This window comes from Pristiophorus japonicus, chromosome 1 (genome assembly GCF_044704955.1).
Source record: "Pristiophorus japonicus isolate sPriJap1 chromosome 1, sPriJap1.hap1, whole genome shotgun sequence".
NCBI lineage: Eukaryota > Metazoa > Chordata > Chondrichthyes > Pristiophoridae > Pristiophorus > Pristiophorus japonicus.
In genome coordinates this window covers 349,284,574-349,307,744 of record NC_091977.1, presented here as the reverse complement: position 1 = coordinate 349,307,744, position 23,171 = coordinate 349,284,574, and the positions used below count along the sequence as shown (strand labels likewise).

Sequence of the window (23,171 nt, the reverse complement as noted above, 5' to 3'; positions counted from 1 at the left end):
CCTCAAGACATCCCTAAGTACTTTACAGCCAATGCAGTAATTTTGAAGTCTAGTCACTTATTGTAATGTAGAAAAGTAGGAGTTTGATAAGGTTCACATGAGACTTCATTTGAAAATTAAGGCTTATGGTATTAAAGGGAATGTAGCTACATGGAGAGGGGGATGGCTGGGGGCTGAATGCCAAGAATAAGGGGTAAATGAACAGCTTTCACCTTAGTTTAGGAATAAATGGTTTCACTCACAGTTTAAGAACATGAAATGCTTTACCATAAGGGGCAAGTGAAGCAGAGACTATACAATCATTTGAAAGGGAATTGCATTAATATTTGTAAAAAAATAATATAAAAGAATATGAGGAAAATGGGATTAGAGTCGAGAGCTCCAAATGAAGAGCTAGCTCCAGAACAAGGGACAGAATGACCTTCTGTGTTACAATTTCTATATTTCTATGAACTCATTCAACCGTTCTAAATTTATTTGGCCAATGAATGCCTAAGCACATTGGTACCCTTATCATATTAATTGCTTTGGATTATTATTTGCTCACCAATACTCTTGAGATCAAATGATTAAAACTTTATCATGGTGCAGTATTTAACCTGAAATGTCCCCTAGGTATCAAATTGTTATTCTTTCCTCGTGTAGTTTCAGGTTAAACCTCTCAAATGGCATTTATTTATTTATGCTTTAACTCAATCCTTTGGACCCAGAGTACACTGAACCAAATTGAACCGCTGATGCTTTAGCTTAACATAATTAGTATTGTATCAATTAATCAATCTCGATTAAGCACAGAAGACGAACCCAAGATTAACATATTGGATTAGATCTTCATTATATGTTGTGTTTCTTTCACACTGGATTTATGCTCTTTCCCATTGTAACTTAATACATCTTTTGCTAATCTGGCTATGCAAAATTTGTGCACACTTTTGGCTCAACTTTCCCCAAAGCTTTTATTTTTGCATACTTAAAGAGTTATGCTCTTTTTTTGGGGGCCCAAGTACGCCAAAAAATGTTCTAAGTTTCCCCGTTTGATTTCTTCATTTTGGTGCAGCCTAACCTGTAACCTGTCTTTTAGTTTTGGGAGTGGAGCCTTGATCTGCGCCAAAAAGATCGGGTTGCCACGGTAACCAGAGACACAATGCGGGCTGAGGCTAGAAAGTGAAACATACAACCAGCTTGCAACCTGCACAAGCACCTTAAAATACATTGCAGCAACTTACCTCCATTAAATTATTAAAGTCCCCCCGTGCCGGCTCCTCCTGATGCCGATCCACTTCCCCTGCCCTAGCCCTGGCCGAGTGGCCTCCAAGTCCACCCCGCCCACCACCGCCCTATCCCTGGCCGAGTGGCCTCCCGGTCTGCTCCCCCGCCCCTAGCTCTGACCGAAACGTTAGTGGGAGTTGTGTACAGACCTCAAAACAGTAGTAGTGATGTTGGGGAGGGCATCAAACAGGAAATTAGGGGTGCATGCAATAAAGGTGCAGCAGTTATCATGGGTGACTTTAATATGCATATAGATTGGGCTAACCAAACTGGAAGCAATACGGTGGAGAAGGATTTCCTGGAGTGCATAAGGGATGGTTTTCTAGACCAATATATCGAGGAACCAACTAGGGGGGAGGCCATCTTAGACTGGGTGTTGTGTAATGAGAGAGGATTAATTAGCAATCTCGTTGTGCGAGGCCCCTTGGGGAAGAGTGACCATAATATGGTGGAATTCTACATTAGGATGGAGAATGAAACAGTTAATTCAGAGACCATGGTCCAGAGCTCAAAGAAGGGTAACTTTGAAGGTATGAGGCGTGAATTGGCTAGGATAGATTGGCGAATGATACTTAAGGGGTTGACAGTGGATGGGCAATGGCAGACATTTAAAGACCGCATGGATGAACTACAACAATTGTACATCCCTGTCGGGCGTAAAAATAAAAAAGGGAAGGTGGCTAAACCGTGGCTATCAAGGGAAATCAGGGATAGTATTAAAGCCAAGGCAGTGGCATACAAATTGGTCAGAAATAGCAGTGAACCCGGGGACTGGAAGAAATTTAGAACTCAGGAGAGGAGGACAAAGGGTTTGATTAGGGCAGGGAAAATAGAGTACGAGAGGAAGCTTGCAGGGAACATTAAGACGGACTGCAAAAGTTATGTAAAGAGAAAAAGGTTAGTAAAGACAAATGTAGGTCCCCTGCAGTCAGAATCAGGGGAAGTCATAATGGAGAACAAAGAAATGGCAGACCAATTGAACAAGTACTTTGGTTCGGTATTCACTAAGGAGGATACAAACAACCTTCCGGATATAAAGGGGGTCAGAGGGTCTAGTAAGAAGGAGGAACTGAGGGAAATCCTTATTAGTCGAGAAATTGTGTTGGGGAAATTGATGGGATTGAAGGCTGATAAATCCCCAGGGCCTGATGGACCGTATCCCAGAGTACTTAAGGAGGTGGCCTTGGAAATAGCGGATGCATTGACAGTCATTTTCCAACATTCCATCGACTCTGGATCAGTTCCTATGGAATGGAGGGTAGCCAATGTAACTCCACTTTTTAAAAAAGGAGGGAGAGAGAAAACAGGGAATTATAGACCGGTCAACCTGACATCGGTAGTGGATAAAATGATGGAATCAATTATTAAGGATGTCATAGCAGCGCATTTGGAAAGAGGTGACATGATAGGTCCAAGTCAGCATGGATTTGTGAAAGGGAAATCATGCTCGACAAATCTTCTGGAATATTTTGAGGATGTTTCCAGTAGAGTGGACAAGGGAGAACCAGTTGATGTGGTGTATTTGGACTTTCAGAAGGCTTTCGACAAGGTCCCACACAAGAGATTAATGTGCAAAGTTAAAGCACAAGGGATTGGGGGTAGTGTGCTGACGTGGATTGAGAACTGGTTGTCAGACAGGAAGCAAAGAGTAGGAGTAAATGGGTACTTTTCAGAATGGCAGACAGTGACTAGTGGGGTACCGCAAGGTTCTGTGCTGGGGCCCTAGCTGTTTACATTGTACATTAATGATTTAGACGAGGGGATTAAATGTAGTATCTCCAAATTTGCGGATGACACTAAGTTGGGTTGCAGTGTGAGCTGCGAGGAGGATGCTATGAGGCTGCAGAGTGACTTGGATAGGTTAGATGAGTGGGCAAATGCATGGCAGATGAAGTATAATGTGGATAAATGTGAGGTTATCCACTTTGGTGATAAAAGCAGAGAGACAGACTATTATCTGAATGGTGACAGATTAGGAAAAGGGGAGGTGCAACGAGACCTGGGTGTCATGGTACATCAGTCATTGAAGGTTGGCATGCAGGTACAGCAGGCGGTTAAGAAAGCAAATGACATGTTGGCCTTCATAGTGAGGGGATTTGAGTACAGGGGCAGGGAGGTGTTACTACAGTTGTACAGTGCCTTGGTGAGGCCACACCTGGAGTATTGTGTACAGTTTTGGTCTCCTAACTTGAGGAAGGACATTCTTGCTATTGAGGAAGTGCAGCGAAGGTTCACCAGACTGATTCCCGGGATGGCGGGACTGACATATCAAGAAAGACTGGATCAGCTGGGCTTGTATTCACTGGAGTTCAGAAGAATGAGAGGGGATCTCATAGAAACGTTTAAAATTCTGACGGGTTTTGACAGGATAGATGCAGGAAGAATGTTCCCAATGTTGGGGAAGTCCAGAACCAGGGGTCACAGTCGAAGGATAAGGGGTAAGCCATTTAGGACCGAGATGAGGAGAAATTACTTCACCCAGAGAGTGGTGAACCTGTGGAATTCTCTACCACAGAAAGTTGTTGAGGCCAATTCACTAAATATATTCAAAAAGGAGTTAGATGTCGTCCTTACTACTAGGGGGATCAAGGGGTATGGTGAGAAAGCAGGAATGGGGTACTGAAGTTGCATGTTCAGCCATGAACTCATTGAATGGCGGTGCAGACTCGAAGGGCCGAATGGCCTACTCCTGCACCTATTTTCTATGTTTCTATGAATGGACTCCCAGTCCCGATTCCTGCACCTATCCCATGCCGAACGGCCTCCTCCCTCCCGGTCCCCGCATCTAACTATACCCGAAAGGCTTCCCCCTCCTTTTCTCTTACCTCTCCTGCTGCTGCTGTCCGAGCATCTGCTGGACTTACCTGTGCCGATTTCCTTAACTCTCCAGTTTTTCTACAGAGACCACATACGCTGGCCTAAGAAGAACTGGAGTAACTTTCATCTGGCTAAACTTGCCTAAATGGCCAGAATTGGCGCGGGTGACAGGTTATGCCCCCTTTTGCGGAAAACAAAAATGTACCTAAAAAAATCATAATTAATTGAGTTACGTTGGTGCAAATTGATCGAGGAAACTAGTTTTCTAACTTAGGCAAAAAAAGCTGCCTGCGTGAAAAAAACGGCGCAAATCACTGGGGACTGAGCCCCGTATATTTATCTCTATTCTTACAGCCCGTTTCCATAGCACACACACTATTCCTTCAGTGAAAATCCAGGCAAGTAAAACTACTTCCAGCACTGACTTTGAAACTGATGCGTACAGAAAGTGTGCAAAACTAGCTCTGTGACAAACTACAGACTTCATGCTTTGGACAACATAATCAATGTTTACACTGCATTTCTCCAGGGGGTTACATTAATTTCCTGCTAAAATTATAGTGGGAGATTGGGGCAAACACCCCCCCCCCTCCCCCTCCCCCCACTGGAGAAAATTCAGGGCTATTAAGAATTTGAATGTATATAGCATTCTGTCACTTCCATGGGGCATTTCACACTCAACAAACTATTTCTCAAATGCAGTTATGTAGACAAATGCAACCAATTTGTGCACAATAAGGTCTCACAAATGAGATAAATGACCAGTCAATCTATTTGTGATGCTGTTGATTGGGTGAGGAACTCTTTACTCTTCTTCAAATTGTGCCATGCGACCTTTTATGTCTACCTGAACAGGCAGATTGGGCCTCAGTTTAACATCTCATCAGAAAGTTAGATTTGACAAGATTCTACACCACCCACACCACACCCCACCCCCCCCCACCCAAGTTAGATGAGATGCCACCCAATATTTCATTAGCCTCGTTGATTATAGCGTCACAGTCATTGAATGGCCCATAGTGGCACCCAAATACTTATTCACCTTTGCTACTGCGCACACAATCATCTTGTAGAAATATCTAGGTCATGCTCTAAGGTGCATTACCTTCGACTTATTCATACTAAGCCCATATGCTTAATTGGTCCAGATTTTTTTGAATGTAATCTCTCTGCTACTCGTCATCTGCCAATACTGAAGTGTCATCAAAAAGTCTGTTAGAAATACCCGCTTCCATATTGTTTATGAACAGTGTCAACAGCAGAGATAGATGTCTGTGGAACTTCATTACTAACGGTCCCCCACTCTTCCCCCAGACAGAGCGAAGTTCGCTTCATTGTATGTTAGAACACAGAAGCAAGCCACTTGGCCATAAAATCAGAGTTGTATTTATCATCATTTAAGGCAGAGTCCAATCCCAGACTATTGCTCATGCCCCATGCCACTTATCATCATCATTTGCCTTCTATTTTCAAAACCCAGACAGTTAATTTGCCATCAATTCTATCAGCCTTAATCTTCTTTAAAAGCATCACATGCAAAACCTTATCCAGTCCTTGTAAAAATCCAAACAAACTAAATCCTCTGAATAACCTCCACCCATCAATTCTAGTTACCTTCACGTAACCTATTGCTTCTCAATCCATCGGATTGCTCATGATGGATTTTGTGCTCTTTAGGGAAGTGTTGATAGCAGTCAGTAAATGATCAAACATTTTCCCCACTGCAGATGAGAGTCTAACTGGCCTAGAAATTTCAGGTTAATTCTCATTTTGAATATTCAAATCTTGCTCTCTTCCAGTCTGTAAGTAAAATCCATGTTTTTAATGGAGTTCCAACAAATACTAATTCATGTCTTCCCAATTTCCTCTCACATTTTCTTCAAGAGTCTAGGGTGTATATTATCTGGTGTTCTGCAGGCAGTCATTTAGGTAGAGTAGCCTAGTGGTGTAGTACTGGATTAGCAACCCAGAGGTCATGAGTTCAAATCCTACTGTGGCAACTTGTGAAATGGAATTCAATAAATCTGCTAATTTGTGAGCCAGTAGCAAAAAAAAAATAGATTGTCAATAAAACCCAACTGATTCACTATTATCCTTCAGGGAAGGGAACTTACTGTTTCCATACTTGGTCTGGCCGACATGTCATTCCAGTCCCACACTACGTGTTATGACTCTTAATGCCCACAGGGCAACTAGGGATGGGCAATAAATGCTGGCTTGACAGCGTTGCTCACATCCCAAGAACAAATAAAGTAATTCCCTGTGATAAATGCTTCTCCTACCTCTACGTGCTTTCAAAATTCCGGAGTCCTGAACTTGTGCAGGCATCATTTGTGAATACTGATATGAGGAACACATTTAAGATAGCTGCCTTTTCTTGGCCCTCCATAATAATCCATCCCGACTCATTTCTTACAAGGAACAAGTCTTTAACATACTTATGCAGCAAGAACAAATCTTTGAATTCCACTTGCAAGTTGTGCACAGATTGTTAGATGTCCTTAAGTCTGCAGATAAACTCCAAAAGTCTCCTGTCATTCCTTCCTTTAAACTAGAATCAACGTTTCATTCTCTGCAGACAGGCTTATTTTTCCCACTACAAGGCAATGAGTAGACTTGCAGCAGGTTGAATAAAGGCAATCACCAACCTTTTAGGATCTGAAGCATATAGCAAGCAGCTCTTGCCCCATACTAATTAAGCACTTCATTCTGATTTAAAGCAAATTATGCAAATTGCTGCAGAGCACCTGGTCCAGGAAAACCAAGAGTCAAACAAACTCTTCCTCCAAGACAGTAATCATGGCCATTGAACCTAGATTTTACATACAATACCAAATAACTTTTTGCACAAAGTGAAGACATTTGTCGCAGGTCCCTACAATGAGGGAGAGTTTTGACAAAAATGCACCAAGCATGCCAGAGACCTCAGCTGCAGCTCGCTGACTCCTCCACTTCCCCCACTCATACAATTCAGGCAAAATACCAAGTAGTAAAAACTTTTGTTTGGAAAAAGGCTCAGAATTTGCTACATGCACGGTGTACACTATTGTTCTAGTGCAGAAGCTCCAGGACTTTTTTTTGAATTAGTTCCGGGATGTGGGTGTCACTGGCAAGGCCACTATTTATTGCTCATCCCTAATTGCCCTCGAGAAGGTGGTGTGAGCTGCCTTCTCGAACTGCTGCAGTCCTTGTGGTGAAGGTATTCCCACAGTGTTGTTAGGGAGAGAGTTCCAGGATTTTGGCCCAGCGACGATGAAGGACCGGCGATATACTTCCAAGTCTTGGAGGGTAACTAGGTGATGGTGTTCCCTTGCACCTGCTGCCCTTATCCTGCTAGGTGGTAGAGGTCGCGGGTTTGGGAGGTGCTGTCGAAGAAGCCTTGCCGAGTTGCTGCAGTGCATCTTATAGATGATGCACACTGAAGCCATGGTGCGCTGGTGGTGGAGGGAGTTAATGTTGAAGGTGGTGAAGGTTGAAGGGGTACCAATCAAGCGGCTACTTTGTCCTCCTGGATGGTGTCGAACCTCTTGAGTGTTGTTGGAGCTACACTCATCCAGGCATGAGTAACTTACACCATTAACTACAACATAATTTCCAGGGACTTGTGTCGCTTCGCAATTAGCGATTGCTGAAAGCTGATAAAAGATTATTATAGCTCCACGCTATTAAAATCAATGGCGTGAGTGAATTTGCTGCAATTTAAGCATTCCACGCTGCTGCCATTTAAGACTGACATCGGCACCACTTATACGAGCGACCACTTAAAACCCTGGCTTTAAAGAGACCGTAGAGATTTGCTACATAACCTGACCCACTAACAGAGATACCTGAAATTAAAAGTCCATGTAAACAAATGTTTGCATTTTTGTCAAAAACTCTCCCTCTAATTATAAGCACCTGACAAGTGTATTTGCTTTGTGTATTTTTCATATAAAAATTACTGACTGAGATCTGCTTGGATTCATGGAGTCAGGCTACCTGAATACATCTCACAAAGGATCAGGCTACTTTCCAACTCGACAGCTTAGTATTCATTAAGGGAAAGTTCTGGGTTGCTTAGATCGTTTCCCAATCATATTTATTACATTATAATTTGGGTCAATAGGCAAGGCCTGTGCCGAGCTTCACAAAGACTCTCAACGCCTCGGAAATAAAATGCCTTCCTCAACTACCATAAATCGTGCCACTGTTGGGTCTCTAATGCCATTAATTTTCTGTCTTAAGTGGCAGCAGCATGGAATGGAACGCTTAGTATTGTATGTATAATCTAGGTTACATTGAGCTCTTTTGATGAGGTAACAGAGAGGGTGGATGAGGGCAGAGCTGTTGATGTTGTGTATATGGACTTTCAAAGGCATTTGATCAAGTACCACATATTAGGCTTATTAGCAAAATTGAAGCCCATGGGATAAAAGGGGCAGTAGCAGCATGGATACAAGATTCACTAGAGGATAGAAAACAGAGTTGTGGTGAATGGCTGCTTTTCGGACTGGAGGGAGGTATACAGTGGAGTTCCCCAAGGTTCAGTATTAGAACCACTTCCCTTTTTGACATACATTATTAATGATTTGGAATTGGGGGGTACAGGGCACAATTTCAAAATTTGCAGATGACATGAAACTTGGAAGTGTAGTAAACAGTGAGGAAGATAATAGATTTCAAGAGGACGTGGACGGACACATGGCAGATGAAATTCAACACAGCAAAGTGTGATGTGATACATTTTGGTTGGAAGAATGAGGAGCGACAATAAATGCTAAATGGTATAATTTTAAAGGGTGTGCAGGAAGAGAGTGCATAAATTTTTGAAGGTGGCAGGATAGATTAACAAAGCAATTAATAAAGCATATGGGATCCTGGGCTTTATAAATAGAGGCATAGAGTACAAAAGCCAGGTATTTTTGCTAAACCTATATAAAACACTAGTTCGGCCCCAGCTGGATTAGTGTGTCCAATTCTAGGCACCACACTTTAGGAAGAATGTAAAGGCTTGAGAGATTTACTAAAATGGTTCCAGGGATGAAGGATTACAGTTACACGGACAGACTGGAGAATCTGGGGTTGTTCTCCTTAGAGCAGAGAAGGCTAAAAGGAGATTTGAGGAGGTGTTTAAAATCATTAAGGGTTTAGATAGAGTAAATAAAGAGAAGCTGTTTCCAATGGCTGAATGGTTGATAACCAGAGGGCACAGATTTAAGGTGATTGGCAAAAGAACCAGAGGCGATATGAGAAAAAACATTTTTAACTCAGTAAGTGGTTAAGATTTGGAATATACTGCTTGGATAGGGTGGTCCATACAAATTCATCAGTAGCCTTCAAAAGGAAATTGGATAAATACTTGAAGGAGAAACAATTGCAGGGATATGGGGAACGAAAGGGGGAGTGGAACTAACTGGATTACTCTTTGAAAAAGCTGACGCAGACTCGATGGGCCAAATTGCCTCCTTCTGTGCTGTACTATTCTATAATTAGGAGTTAAAGTGCTAGTCCAACCAAGATTCTTTGAATATAGAAAAAGGATTAGAATAATTCCCGAATATTGGGATTGGCCTGACACACTATTAGCGGTGAAATCCAAACATTGACCGTTGGCTACAACACTTGTGATTCATTGCTATGCTCTCTGTGGAGTATTCTAATTAGTTCGGCAGCTAATTTTGGCATAAATTCGCCACTGGACACAATGTTCTAACTTATGGCGTCCGTCACAAATATTGCCGTTGTGGCGAAATCTGGGCCCATGTGTTTTACTGACTATGTACGTTCAATACAATATGAGTGGAATGCTGCAGAAATTACAATCTAGTTTGGTCTTTCTGCAGAAATTGTGACTAGACCTTAAATGCTCATTGTGACTACTGTGCAACATCACCATTTGGCAATTGTTTACAATAGGATTTGGGGAAAGTAAATATTCAAGCTCTCTCCAAATGTTCGCCAGATTATTATTTCCATCACTTCTCTGATTTAGACTTGGCTTGTACAAATGAGATTATGAGGAACAAATGGGTGAAAATTACAGGATGAACAGATCCATGGAATATAATGAAGAGAAATGTGAAGTTATCTACTTTGGGAGGAAAAATAGAAAAGCAGAATATTTTTTTTTTAAATGGTGAGAGACTGAGAAATGTTGGTATTCAGAGGGACCTGGATGCCCTTGTACATGAATCACAGAAAGTTAACATGCAGGTACAGAAAGCAATTAGGAAAGCAAATGGTACATTAGCCTTTATTACAAAAGGATTGGAGTACAAGAGTTAAGGGGGCTGAAATTCAGCCTTCCGACAAGGCCTGTTACCGCCGGAAACTGGCGGCCACGTGTCAGTGTCGAATGGCCGCCAGCTCATGAAATTCTCCTCAGTGGTTTTTCCCGCGATCCTCACTCCCTCCTAAGTGTGTCAACAAAGCGCACACCTCCTATCTCTCGTCACACAAGCAAAATTCTGGTAAAAAAAAATCTTGCACCGACCGCGTGGTGCCCCCGACGTTTTTTCTGTCGGTGCATTGTGTTTGCAGCATGTGCAAAATGTTGTTGCAAACACCATTAAAGGGGAGAGCGTACTGCCGTGGCTGCCATCTTCATTTTTTTGTCAGCCGGCTACCAGGTCAGCCCAACAATTATGCCCCCGTGTTCAGCCGGGCTGCCAACAGGCAGCCTGGCACCCCCTCTTGGCTGCCAGCCCGGCCGAAATCCTCCCTGGTGGCCCAGTGAACCTAACTAAAATAATCGCAGAGCTCACAGCGGCTCTCCTCTTTAAGTGAAGGGGAAAGACGCGGTGATGCGCCAGTGGCGGAGAGTCCGTCCCTCCTCCACTTCCGCCCCTCTTATGACCAATATTCTGCTCTCCGCCCCACTTCCTTCTCCGCTTTGACCAACTTCCGCTCCACTCAGGGGGAAAAAAAAGGCAAAGCTGAATTTCGCGCAAGAGGACACCTCATCCACCGAGGTGGTTAAATCACAGAAAAAAATGGTAGGTGCAACCTGTTTCCAGCGGAGGCAAATTTCTACCCCAAGAAGTCTTACTGCAATTATATAAGTCCTTGGTGAGACCACACCTGGAGTATTGTGTACAGTTTCGGTCTCCTGACCGAAGGAAGGCCTTCGAGGGAATGCAACGAAGGTTCATTAGTCTGATTCCTGGGATGAGAAGATTGTCCTATGAGGAGAGATTGAGCAGACTAGGCCTATATTCTCCAGTATTTAGAAGAATAAGAGATGATTTCATTGAAACATATAATTCTTAAGGGGCTTGAGAGGGTAGATGCTGGGTGGATGCTTCCCCTGGCTGGTAAGTCTAGAACCAGGGACCGGTCTCAGAATAAAGGGTCGGCCATTTGGGACTGAGATGAGAAGAAATTTCTTCAAAGGGTTGTGAATCTTTGGAATTCTCTACCCAAGAGCTGAGGATGCTCAGTCGTTGACTATATTCAAGATAGAAATTGATAGATTTTTGGATATTAAGGGAACCAAGGGATATGGGAATAGTGTGGGAAGGTGGAGTTGAGGTAAAAGATCAGCCATGATCTTACTGAATGGTGGAGCAGACTCGAAGGGTCGAATGGCCTACTCCTGCTCCTATTTGTTATGTTCTTATGACACCGTCACAGCAGGAAGCATGATTTTGCATCTTCAGGAATCTGAATGCCAAGGCCTTGAAAGTCCACCATGGGATATTAGTGTATAAAAACCATTAGTGGTAATTTCAGAATTTTTGCCGTGATGGACCTGGTGTATATGTTTTACATGTAGTTCATTTATAAAGTCTCACACAGATGTAAAATGTTATTGTTAAAATAGCATCTTGGTTGTAGTGCTCATAAGAACACAAGAACATAAGAACATAAGAAGTAGGAGTAGGCCATTTGGGACTGAGATGAGAAGACATTTCTTCAAAGGGTTGTGAATCTTTGGAATTCTCTACCCAAGAGCCCCTCGAGCCTGCTCCGCCATTCAATAAGATCATGGTTGATCTATCTTGGGCTCAGCTCCACTTCGCTGCCTGCTCCACATAACCCTCGACTCCCCTACAGTTCAAAAATCTGTCTATTTCCACCTTAAATATATTCAAATACTTAGCCTCCACAGCTCTCTGGGGTAGAGAATTCCAAAGATTCACGACCCTCAGAGAAGAAATTCCTCCTCATCTCCGTATTAAATGGGCAACCCCTTATTCTGAAACTATGCCCCCTAGTTTTAGATTCCCCCACGAGGGGAAACATCTTCTCTGCATCTACCCTGTCAAGTCCCGTCCGAATCTTATATGTTTCAATAAAATTACCTCTTATTCTTCTAAACTCCAACGAGTATAGGCCTAACCTTTCTTCATAAGACAACCCCTTCATCTCAGGAATTAACTTAGTGAACCTTCTCTGAACTGCCTGCAATGCAAGTATATCCCTCCTTAAATGAGACCAAAACTGTATGCAGTACTCCAGATGTGGCCTCACCAATACTCTGTACAGTTGTAGCAAGACTTCCCTACTTTAATACTCTATCCCCCTTGCAATGAAGGCCAACATTCCACTTGCCTTCCTGATTACTTGCTGTACCTGAATGCTAACTTTTTATGTTTCATGCACAAGGACTCCCAAGATCCCTCTGTATCGCAGCATTTTGTAGTCTCTCTCCAGTTAAATAATAATTTGCTTTTTTATTCTTGCTACCAAAGTGAATAACCTCACATTTTTCCACATCTGCCAATTTTTTTGCCCACTCATTTAATCTATCTATATCCCTTTGCAGATTCTCAGTATCCTCTTCACAACTTGCTTTCCCACCTGTCTTTGTATCAGCAGCAAATTTGGCTACATTACACTCGGTCCCTTCATCAAAGTCATTAATATAGCTTGTAAATAGTTCAGGGAGCAGCTGGCTCCAACTTAAATATTAAATGTTCAAAAGAAAGCAAAAGCATTAATTTGAAAAGAAAATGTTTCTATAGTTGATGCAAATCCAAAGACTGCTTTACTCTACAATTTATTTTTGACCCATTAGATGTCTGACACTGGCAGAAACTCATCCCCATTTTTAAAGATCTTCAAATCAAACTGCTTTGAAATCCACACATATAGGGCCAGAATTTAAAGTGTGGAGGCCCCGTAACTTCCGGATTTTCGCATGCACTGCGCACGTGCAAAAACCCAGAACTTCCAATCTGTCATGGTACGCCATGACAGATCATACAAACTGACTAGAAAATCACTTTCACTGGCGCAGTGTTTGCCCAACTACTGACCAGCAATTGCCACAAAACTCTTATTGCTGGTAAAGGCAGGCGTAGGGCCTGCTTTCACCAGCGTAAAATTTATTATAAATGTTAAATTAGAAATTTAAAAATAAAAAATGATGCACACTTAAAATGAGTTCATGCAAATATTGGCCCGGATAAAAATGTTTAAAATTATTTTTCAAAAAATAAATTTTTATTGTAGTTGGTGTAATGAAGGGACTTTTAATTAAATTTGAAAACGAGAACATTTATATTTATTAGAGTTGTCTAAATTGTTTAATTATTTCCAGATTCCATTGCACGTCATTAGAGGATTTTTCCGGAAATGACTTCAATGGAATCCTCCTTTCTCATTGGAGAACCTGGCCCACGTGATCCCACAGACGCTTCCTAACTGCCTGCGTCCCTGGGATCTACGTGCGTTTATGAAGGTCCACGCCTGCAGGCCCAGGACCCGAACACTCCGTACTGTGGAGCCAGGAGATAAGTTGGTACTCCAGAAGTATGCCTCCGACCGCAAATTGAGGGTCAGTGTGTTTGTTTGCCAATATGAAGTGCACACAATCTCTCCATAGGGCTATGTTGTCTATTACGTTAGCCACTAGACACATGGCTAATTTGGAATCCAGATATGTAATTACATGTCTAATCACGATATAAAAATATGTAATAGACACCGTCGTTGGGCATGTGATCTCACTCAAATTGTATTTGTTGGTAAATGGTGAGTCCAAAAGCAAAGTGTGCAAGTGTTTTTGATCACTGAGTGCTTTACTTCCTTGGTTACTGAACGGTGGTGGATGTTTGTTTAGTAAATATACACGTGAAGTACATTTACCTGTATTGTGTGAGTGTATGCAAGGCGTTTTCTACTGAAATTAGTGCATGTAAAACAGTGTCACCATAGCTACACCTATCAGGTGGTCTTTAAACAATTGACAAGCACAGGTTAGAACTTTTGATGGTCAGACAGCAGCTACCAGGAACTCCCCAGTGCAATTTTCCAAAAAATCACCATTCTCCAGACCACATCTTATCCTATTGAATGACTGCTGCACCAGCTGAAGTCCAGAGCTTCAGTGGCAGGAGCTTGCCTCTCAGGAAATGGGCCCTGGATACAAAGGCGTGCACTCACATCCCTGGCTTGCAACAGCTTTCACCCTAAGCCTCAAGGCTTCATCGCCAGCTATAAACAAAACATCTGCCAACAGCATGGTGGGAAAACCCAATCAGGACAGCTTGTGACATTAGCAACCTTTGTGTTCGAAAAGTCAAATTTTACACATCAGGCTCAGCACTCACCAACTGCTCCAAGTACTCATGTAAGAGATGTTGACAAAAAGATATGCCAAGGTAATTGCCTGTTTATAGAGTGCTGCACAACGGGTTGGTGAAGAACAGAAACCTCTTTTCTACAAGTTATTCCTCTTCTTAGTACAAAATCCACCTCGCAGCTCAGGCCTGCGAATGGGAGACCCCTCCATCAGATTATAAAATGTTTTCACTGAAGCCATCTATACCTGTATAAATATATGTGCAACACAGGAAAACACAGCAAAAGCAGCAGGGAAACACGAGGAAACAGCAAATGGAGCAGGGAAACACAGATGTAGGAAAAGCTGTAGAAAGTAAGCTATTACAACTCCTACCTTGCCATCTTCCGAACAAATCCCAATATGCTCTCCACTTTCATCCAAGCTAACTTGATTCACCTTCACAGAGCTCTGAAATGCAGCAATTAAAGCACAACATGTCACTGATCATTGTGGCATGGACATAGATGTAGTAGCCTCATTAGGCAGCTGCTCTGGGTACTCATAATAAAGGCAGATGCAGGAGAGAAATATGAAAACAAGCCAATAGAGTATTTTTCAAATGTTAATAAAAATAAAACATTTGTATTTTGAAGGCCGAGTTAACAGTACTCAACATCTCACTTGAGTTAATCATCGTCGATGTGCTTAAGTAACGTTGACAAACTTCAAAGCCCACTATAGCACTTTTAGAATTTGAATTCAGTTTTTTTTTAAATAGAAAGCTGGTACCAGTGGATTAACCATGAAGCTGTTGGATTGTCAGCAAAAACCCAACTGGTTCACTAACGTCCTTTAGGGAAGGAAGCCTGTCATCCTTACCTGGTCTGGTCGATACGTGACTCCAGTCCCACACCAATGTGGTTGACTCTTAGCTACCCTTTGAAGTGTCCCAGCATGCCACTCAATTGTATCAAACCACTGGGCAACTAGGAATGGGCAATAAATACTGGCCTTGCCACTGACGCCCACGTGCCGAAAATGAATTTTAAAATATTTTCCAGATAAGATGGGTAAAACTATTCCAATAAGTACATCGTAAAATAAATGTCTACTCATTTTGCAAACAATGGAATAAACTGGTCACCTTTGGCATTGAATGTGGACTTTATTCCCAGTAGAAGGCAATCAAGATCATGGACTAGAAATATTTTTCCTTGTGATTATCCCATTAGCACAAGTATTCATAGGGGTTAGTGATAGGGCTTCCTCACAAAGGTTAGTGGGCTAATGCACTGTGTGATATGATACTGAGCTACTTAGATCAGGAAAGTTTGGTCTGTGCTAACTTAGCAGCCGCGTTGCGTGGTGGAAGACGAACATTCTCTGAATATGGCACTATCCTGAGATAAAGTTCAGCAAAGTACAGCTTAAAACCCAGGTGGCAGCACCAAAACACCCCAGAGAAGCAGGTCCAACACAAATTGACCTTAGAGTTCAGTTGTGCCGAGTGTAGGACCAGCAAGACAGGCAGGACAAAAAGATGTTGCCAAGCAAATAAGTGATGCACTGACGAGATACAAAGGCAGCGAGCAAATAGCGAGCGGATATCAGGCTTCCAACTAATGAAATTCCATGTCTTTGCTGCCAAGCCCACTTGCCGGATCTGCAGCTAAATCCAGAAGAATGGCTCCCAGTCTCACTTCAGTCTAAGTGAAGCAAGATTTTGTGCTGCATCAAACATTAGAAATCAGTGGGGTGTGGGTGACTTTGGCAAGATCGCATTTATTGCCTGTCTCTAATTGCCCTGAGGGAATTAAGAGTCAACCATGAAGTGTGACACTGGAGTTACATGCAGGCCAGGCCAGCTAGGGGTAGCATGTTTTCCTCTCTGAAGGACAGTAGTGAATCAGTTATAATTTTTTAAAATATATCTTATTTCATGATGTGAGCATCACTGGCAAAACCAGCATTTATTGCCCATCCTTAATTGCCCTTCAGAAAGTAGTGGTGAGCCTTCTTGAACTGCTGCAGTCGGTCTTGTGAAGGTGCCTGTTAATTTGGGAGTTACAAGATTTTAATCCAACTTGCATGGTTATTTTACTTAGTGCTTGTCCACATATCACCAAATTTAATCGAATTCAATTTCCCAACTTGCCATGGTGGGATTTGAACCCAAACTCTGGATTGCTAGTCCAGTACCACATGCTACTGTATCCAACATATCATCCTCATATCATAGGTAGTCCCTCGGAATCGAGGAAGACTTGCTTCCACTCTGAACATGAATTCTTAGGTGACTGTACAGTCCAATATGAGAACTACAGTCTATGTCACAGGTGGGGCAGATAGTCGTTGAGGGTAAGGGAGGGTGGGACAGGTTTGCCGCACGCTCTTTCCGCTGCCTGCGCTTGATTTCTGCATGCTCTCGGCAACGAGACTCGAGGTGCTCAGCACCCTCCCAGATGCGCTTCCTCCACTTAGGGTGGTCTTTGGCCAGGGTCTCCCAGGTGTCAGTGGGGTTGCTGCACTTTATCAGGGAGGCTTTGAGGGTGTCCTTGTAACGTTTCCGCTGCCCACCTTTGGCTCGTTTGCCGTGAAGGAGTTCCAAATGGGGCGCTTGCTTTAGGAGTCTCGTGTCTGGTATGCAAACTATGTGGCCTGCCCAGTGGAACTGATCAAGTGTGGTCAGTGCTTCTATGCTAGGACGCTAATGTTGGTGCGTCTGTCCTCCCAGGGCAGTTTTTATTGCCCATCCGTGGCAGTCACAAAATGGCCACCGGGGTGGCAGTTCCCTAGGGAGCTCCCCTGCTGAACAACCACCATTTGTGGAATCTAAAGCTTCTCGGCAACTTTCCACCCTCAGCTACCCCCCCTCCCCCCCCGCCTCTCTCCTTCCACTGTCTAAATTTCCCCTAGTCCTAACAGACCCTAATAGGGGGTCTTAAACACTTAAACCCCATGCTAAACCGAACCCTGCGAATCCCACAAGATCGGGCCTATCTCAGGCTTCTCACCACACCACCCAACAGCGACGATCCATGACGACACCTGTTATTATTCGAGCCAGGCATCGACAACTTCACAGGCGCTAAAGTGCAGATCCATCTAGTCCCTGATGCACGACCCGTTCATCACAAGGCACGAGCGGTTCCATACATGATGCAAGAGAAAGTTAAGATCAAGCTGGACAGACTTCAACAAGAGGGGATCATATCGCCAGTCGAGTTCAATGAGTGGGCCAGTCCAATCATGCCGGTGCTGAAGAGCGACGTGCAGAATCTGCGGGGGCTACAAGGTAACGATCAACAGAGTCTCGTTACAGGACCAGTACCCACTACCCAAAGCAAATGACCTGTTTGCAACAGTAACAGGGGGGATGTTGTTCACCAAGCTGGAGCTAACCTCTGTTTAAATGACACAGGAGCTGGCTGAACCTTCAAAAAAATTGACGTGCATCAACACGCACAGAGGACTGTTCGTGTACCACAGATGCCCCTTTGGGATTCGCTCGGCGGTGGCCATCTTTCAGAAGAACATGGAGAGTCTGCTGAAATCGGTTCCATGCACCGTGGTGTTCCAACACGACATCCTGATCACTGGCCGCAACACCACCGAACACTTGCACAACCTGGAAGAGGTTCTCAAGCGACTGGACAGAGTGGGGCGCAGGCTGAAACGCTCCAAGTGTGTTTTCCTGGCTCCAGAGGTCAAATTTCTGGGGAGAAAGATTGCAGCGGATGGCATCAGACCCAAGATGGAGGCCATCAAGAATGCATCCAGACCACAGAATATGACGGAAGCTGCATTCGTTCCTGGGACTCCAACTATTTTGGTAACTTTCTACCGGGGTTGAGCACTTTGCTGGAACCATTGCATTTATTGCTACGCAAGGGTGACAACTGGGTTTGGGGTAAATATCAAGAGACAGCCTTTTACAAGGCCAGAAACCTGCTATGTTCTAACAAGTTATTTGTAATGTATGACCCATGTAAACGTTTAGTACTAGCTTGTGATGCATCTTCGTATGAGGTTGGTTGTGTGTTACAGCAAGCCAATGGGTCAGGCAAACTGCAACCGGTTGCATATACATCCGGAAGCTTATCCAAGGCTGAAAGAGCCTACAGTATGGTTGAGAAAGAAGCATTAGCATGCATATACAGGGTTAAGAAAATGCACCAATACCTATTTATGCTCCGGTTCGAGCTCGAAACCGACCACAAGCCGCTCATTTTGTTGTTCTCAGAAAGCAAAGGTATTATCATCAATGCTTCGTCCCGCATCCAAAGATGGGCACTAACGTTATCTGCGTATGACTATGTAATCCGCCACAGACCAGGCACTGAGAACTATGCTGATGCCCTCAGTCGGTGACCATTGCCCACCAACGGGGTGGAAATGGCGCAACCCACAGACATGCTCCTTGTAATGGGTGCTTTTGAGAGCGAGGACTCACCCATCACGGCTCACCAGATCAGGACCTGGACTAGCCAGGACCCGGTGCTATCACTAGTAAAAAGCTGTGTCTTCAATGGGAGCTGGTCGGCGGTCTCAGGGGAAATGCAAGATGAAATTAAGCCGTTCCACCGTCGTAAGGACAAAATGTCCATCCATTCGGACTGCCTCCGATGGGGGAAATCACGTAATTTTGCCAAAAAAAGGCAGGGAAACATTTATACGCGATCTTCACAGTACCCATCCAGGCATAGTCATGCTGAAGGCTATCGCCAGGTCGCACGTTTGGTGGCCCGGCATTGACTCGGAATTGGAGTCATGCAACATTTGCTCACAGTTGAGCAATGCACCAAGGGAGGCCCCACCGAGTCTGTGGTCATGACCCTCCAAACCGTGGTCAAGGGTCCACGTAGATTTCGCTGGCCCCTTTCTCAGAAAGATGTTCCTAGTAGCAGTGGACGCTTACTCTGAATGGATTGAATGTATAATAATGTCGTCATGTACGTCCACTGCCACCATTGAAAGCCTCCGGGCCATGTTCACCACCTATGGTTTGCCATACGTCCTGGTTAGTGACAATGGACCATGCTTCACCAGCTCGGAATTCAACGAGTTCATGACGCGCAATGGCATCAAGCATGTCAGGTCTGCGCTATTTAAGCCGCATCCAATGGTCGAGCGGAACGGGCAGTCCAAACCATCAAGTAGAGCTTGAAACGGGTGACGGATGGTTCCCTGCAGACCCGGTTATCTCGGATTCTGCTCAGCTACCGCACGTGACCCCACTCGCTTACCGGGGTTCCCCTGCAGAATTACTAATGAAGAGAGCACTCAAAACCAGCTCTCCTTCGTCCACCCGATCTCAATGATCATGTAGAAACCCGGCGTCACCGGCATAACATGTACTACGATCGCGCGGCTGTATCACGTGGCATTGAGGTTAATGATCCTGTGTTTGTTCTTAATTATGGTCAAGGTCCCAAATGGGTTGCTGGCACTGTGTTAGCCAAGGAGGGGAATAGAGTGTTTGTTGTCAAACTTTTGAACGGACAAATGTGCAGAAAGCACTTGGATCAGGCCAAACTGCGGTTCACTGATAACCAAGAACAGTTTGAAGAGGACATTACTCTCGTTGATGATAGTAATGATCACACACACCCAACCAGCAATCGACCTCGCGGTCAACACGAGGATGAACCCACCATGCCCGACAGTCCGATCAGACCAGCCACACCACAGCACAGCAATGATCCGACCAACTCACCCATGCCAGGAATTCAATTCAGGCGATCAACCCGGGAACGCAACGTGTAAATAACTTGTACATAAGACTTTGGGGGAAATGATGTTGTGTATGTAAACATTACCAATGTGCAAGACTTGCCACCAGAGGGTGCACCTGTGCGAGACCCAAGGGTCACCTGCACACCCTGGGCAAGCAGGAATAAAAAGCAATCGACCATGCTGCCTCCTCACTCGAGTTACAATAAAGAGACCAAGGTCACAACAGTTTGAGCTTAAGATGTACAGTCTTGTGGAGTTATTCTAAATGCAACAGCGGCAATGCAGAGAATGGCCGACTCCGTCGATGTCATGTGGCAGCTGGTGGTCTCGGGATACGACACTGCACCTCAAGGTGCCATACCACCCATGCCGACAGATGCGAGTCAGGAGGAAGCAGTTACTTCTGACTCGGAAGATGTTTCTTTGTCACCCGCCACCGCCCCCCCCCCCCGCCACAGCAGCAGCGTTCGAGGTGCCGTGCTGCAAGATGGCTTGGTGTCAATGCGGGTAAAAGGGGGAGTCTAAATGGGAAAGGGGGGGTTCAGACCGGGGGAAGTGTGGCCGCAGGTGGGGGTGGGGGGAGTGCTTATTCTTGTTTTTGTATTATTGACTGTTGGCGGGGTTGTTGATGTTGTTATTAAAAATGTGTTGACTGTTGGGGGGGGGGGGAGGGGGGTGTGGTGGGGTGGGTGTTTGCATCCTGTTATATTTTAATTGTTATTGAAAAATTGTTATTAAATATTATAAATTTGTTGATAGTGGGGGTGGGGAAGATGGATATTTATATTCAATTATTTATTTAATGTGTATCTTTTTTCACTTTAAAATTAAAAAAAAACTAAAGTGTAATTATTAATTTACTTAAATTAACATTGCTGTGCAGTGTATTCTAATAACAGAAAGGTTAAACCAATACAAGGGTTGCAAACAATGAGGCCAGGCCAGACAAGGATGAAACATAACGTAACACAATTATAACTGTCGCCAACATAACTTCACGCAAAGCGGTCATTTATGAGCTGCTGATGCAATAGTCTTGCAGCTGCATAACTAACTACCGCGGTGCTTTTCCTGCGGTGTAGGGTGGGATAGGGGCATGGATTCAATGTCGTTCTCCGCCCCCCCCCCCCCCCCCCCCCCCCCCCGAGGTCCTCATCCTCCTCCTCCTCCTCCACAGCCCCCGCCGCCCCCGCTCACTCCTGAGGTGGACCGGCAGTCCCATCTGGCAATTCCTGTCCCCTCCTGATAGCTGAGTTATGCAATATGCAACGACCTGCTCAGGGTGGTATTTTAGGTTGCCTCCCAAGTGGTCCAAGCATCTGAAGTGCTGCCTCAGCAATCCAATTGTCTTTGACAATATTGCATGTGGCTATATGGCTTTCGTTGTAGTACTTCTTGGCTTCTGTCTGGGGCTTACGCAGGGGGGTCATGAGCCAGCTGGCAAAGCCATATCCTTTATCGCCCAGCATCCAACCGTGACCTTGTGGCTGAACAGGTCAAAGACATTGCTCTCACGCAAGATGCGTGCATCATGAATGCTACCTAGAAAATGTGCATTTACTGCCATGACTATTTGATTGTGGTCGACACAAATTGCACATTCAGGGAATGAAATCCCTTTCACTGACGGTAAACCTCTGTAACCTCTAAAGGTGCTTGCAGGACGATGTGTGTATAGTCTATTGCACCTTGGGGAAGTTTGCTATTCTCGAGAACCCCAAAGCCCTCTCACTTTGTGCCTCCCTGGTCATAGGGAAGTTTATAAAGTCCATGCTACGAGCGTAAAGGGCTTCAGTCACCTGTCAAATGCAACAATGTATAGTGTGCTGAGAGATGTTGCAAATGTCGCCAGTTGAGGCCTGAAAGGAACCCGATGCATAGAAAGAAAGTGCCGCAGTAACCTTAACCTCAATGGGCAGTGTGGTCCTGATGGTGCTGGTAGGCTGCAGATCTCCCTTAATTAGCTGGCATATTTCACTGATGACCTCCTTTCGGAAGCGTAGCCTCCTAAAGCACACGTTATCAGACAAGTCCAGATATGATCGCTTATCCCTGTAAATGCTATGGGTGTAAGGTGTCCTCCTCCTCAGCAGTCTGCCACCTCTTTGATTGGGCACATAATGCTCTTCAATGGGTCAGTTCCTATGGAGTGGAGGGTAGCCAATGTAACTCCACTTTTTAAAAAAGGAGGGAGAGAGAGAGAAAACAGGGAATTATAGACCGGTCAGCCTGACATCGGTAATGGGTAAAATGATGGAATCAATTATTAAGGATGTCATAGCATTTGGAAAGAGGTGACATGATAGGTCCAAGTCAGCATGGATTTGTGAAAGGGAAATCATGCTTGACAAATCTTCTGGAATGTTTTGAGGATGTTTCCAGTAGAGTGGACAAGGGGGAACCAGTTGATGTGGTGTATTTGGACTTTCAGAAGGCTTGCAACAAGGTCCCACACAAGAGATTAATGTGCAAAGTTAAAGCACATGGGATTGGGGGTAGTGTGCTGACGTGGATTGAGAACTGGTTGGCAGACAGGAAGCAAAGAGTAGGAGTAAATGGGGTCTTTTCAGAATGGCAGGCAGTGACTCGTGGGGTACCGCAACGTTCTGTGCTGGGGCCCCAGCTGTTTACATTGTACATTAATGATTTAGATGAGGGGATTAAATGTAGTACCTCCAAATTTGCAGATGACACTAAGTTGGGTGGCAGTGTGAGCTGCGAGGAGGATGCTATGAAGCTGCAGAGTGACTTGGATAGGTTAGGTGAGTGGGCAAATGCATGGCAGATGGAGTATAATGTGGATAAATGTGAGGTTATCCACTTTGGTGGTAAAAGCAGAGAGACAGACTATTATCTGAAT

General features: G+C 44.3%; 1 protein-coding gene across 4 annotated transcripts in view; it reads right to left on the bottom strand.

Annotated features, from left to right (window-relative positions):
- vps41 (VPS41 subunit of HOPS complex) overlaps positions 1-23,171 on the bottom strand; it is a 297,897-nt gene that overhangs the window by 181,421 nt on the left and 93,305 nt on the right. For all 4 annotated transcript variants that reach the window (XM_070890345.1, XM_070890351.1, XM_070890353.1 and 1 more), the window contains one exon: positions 14,969-15,043. In XM_070890345.1, coding sequence (XP_070746446.1) covers positions 14,969-15,043 — 75 coding nt within the window. The remainder of the gene's footprint in view (positions 1-14,968; positions 15,044-23,171) is intronic.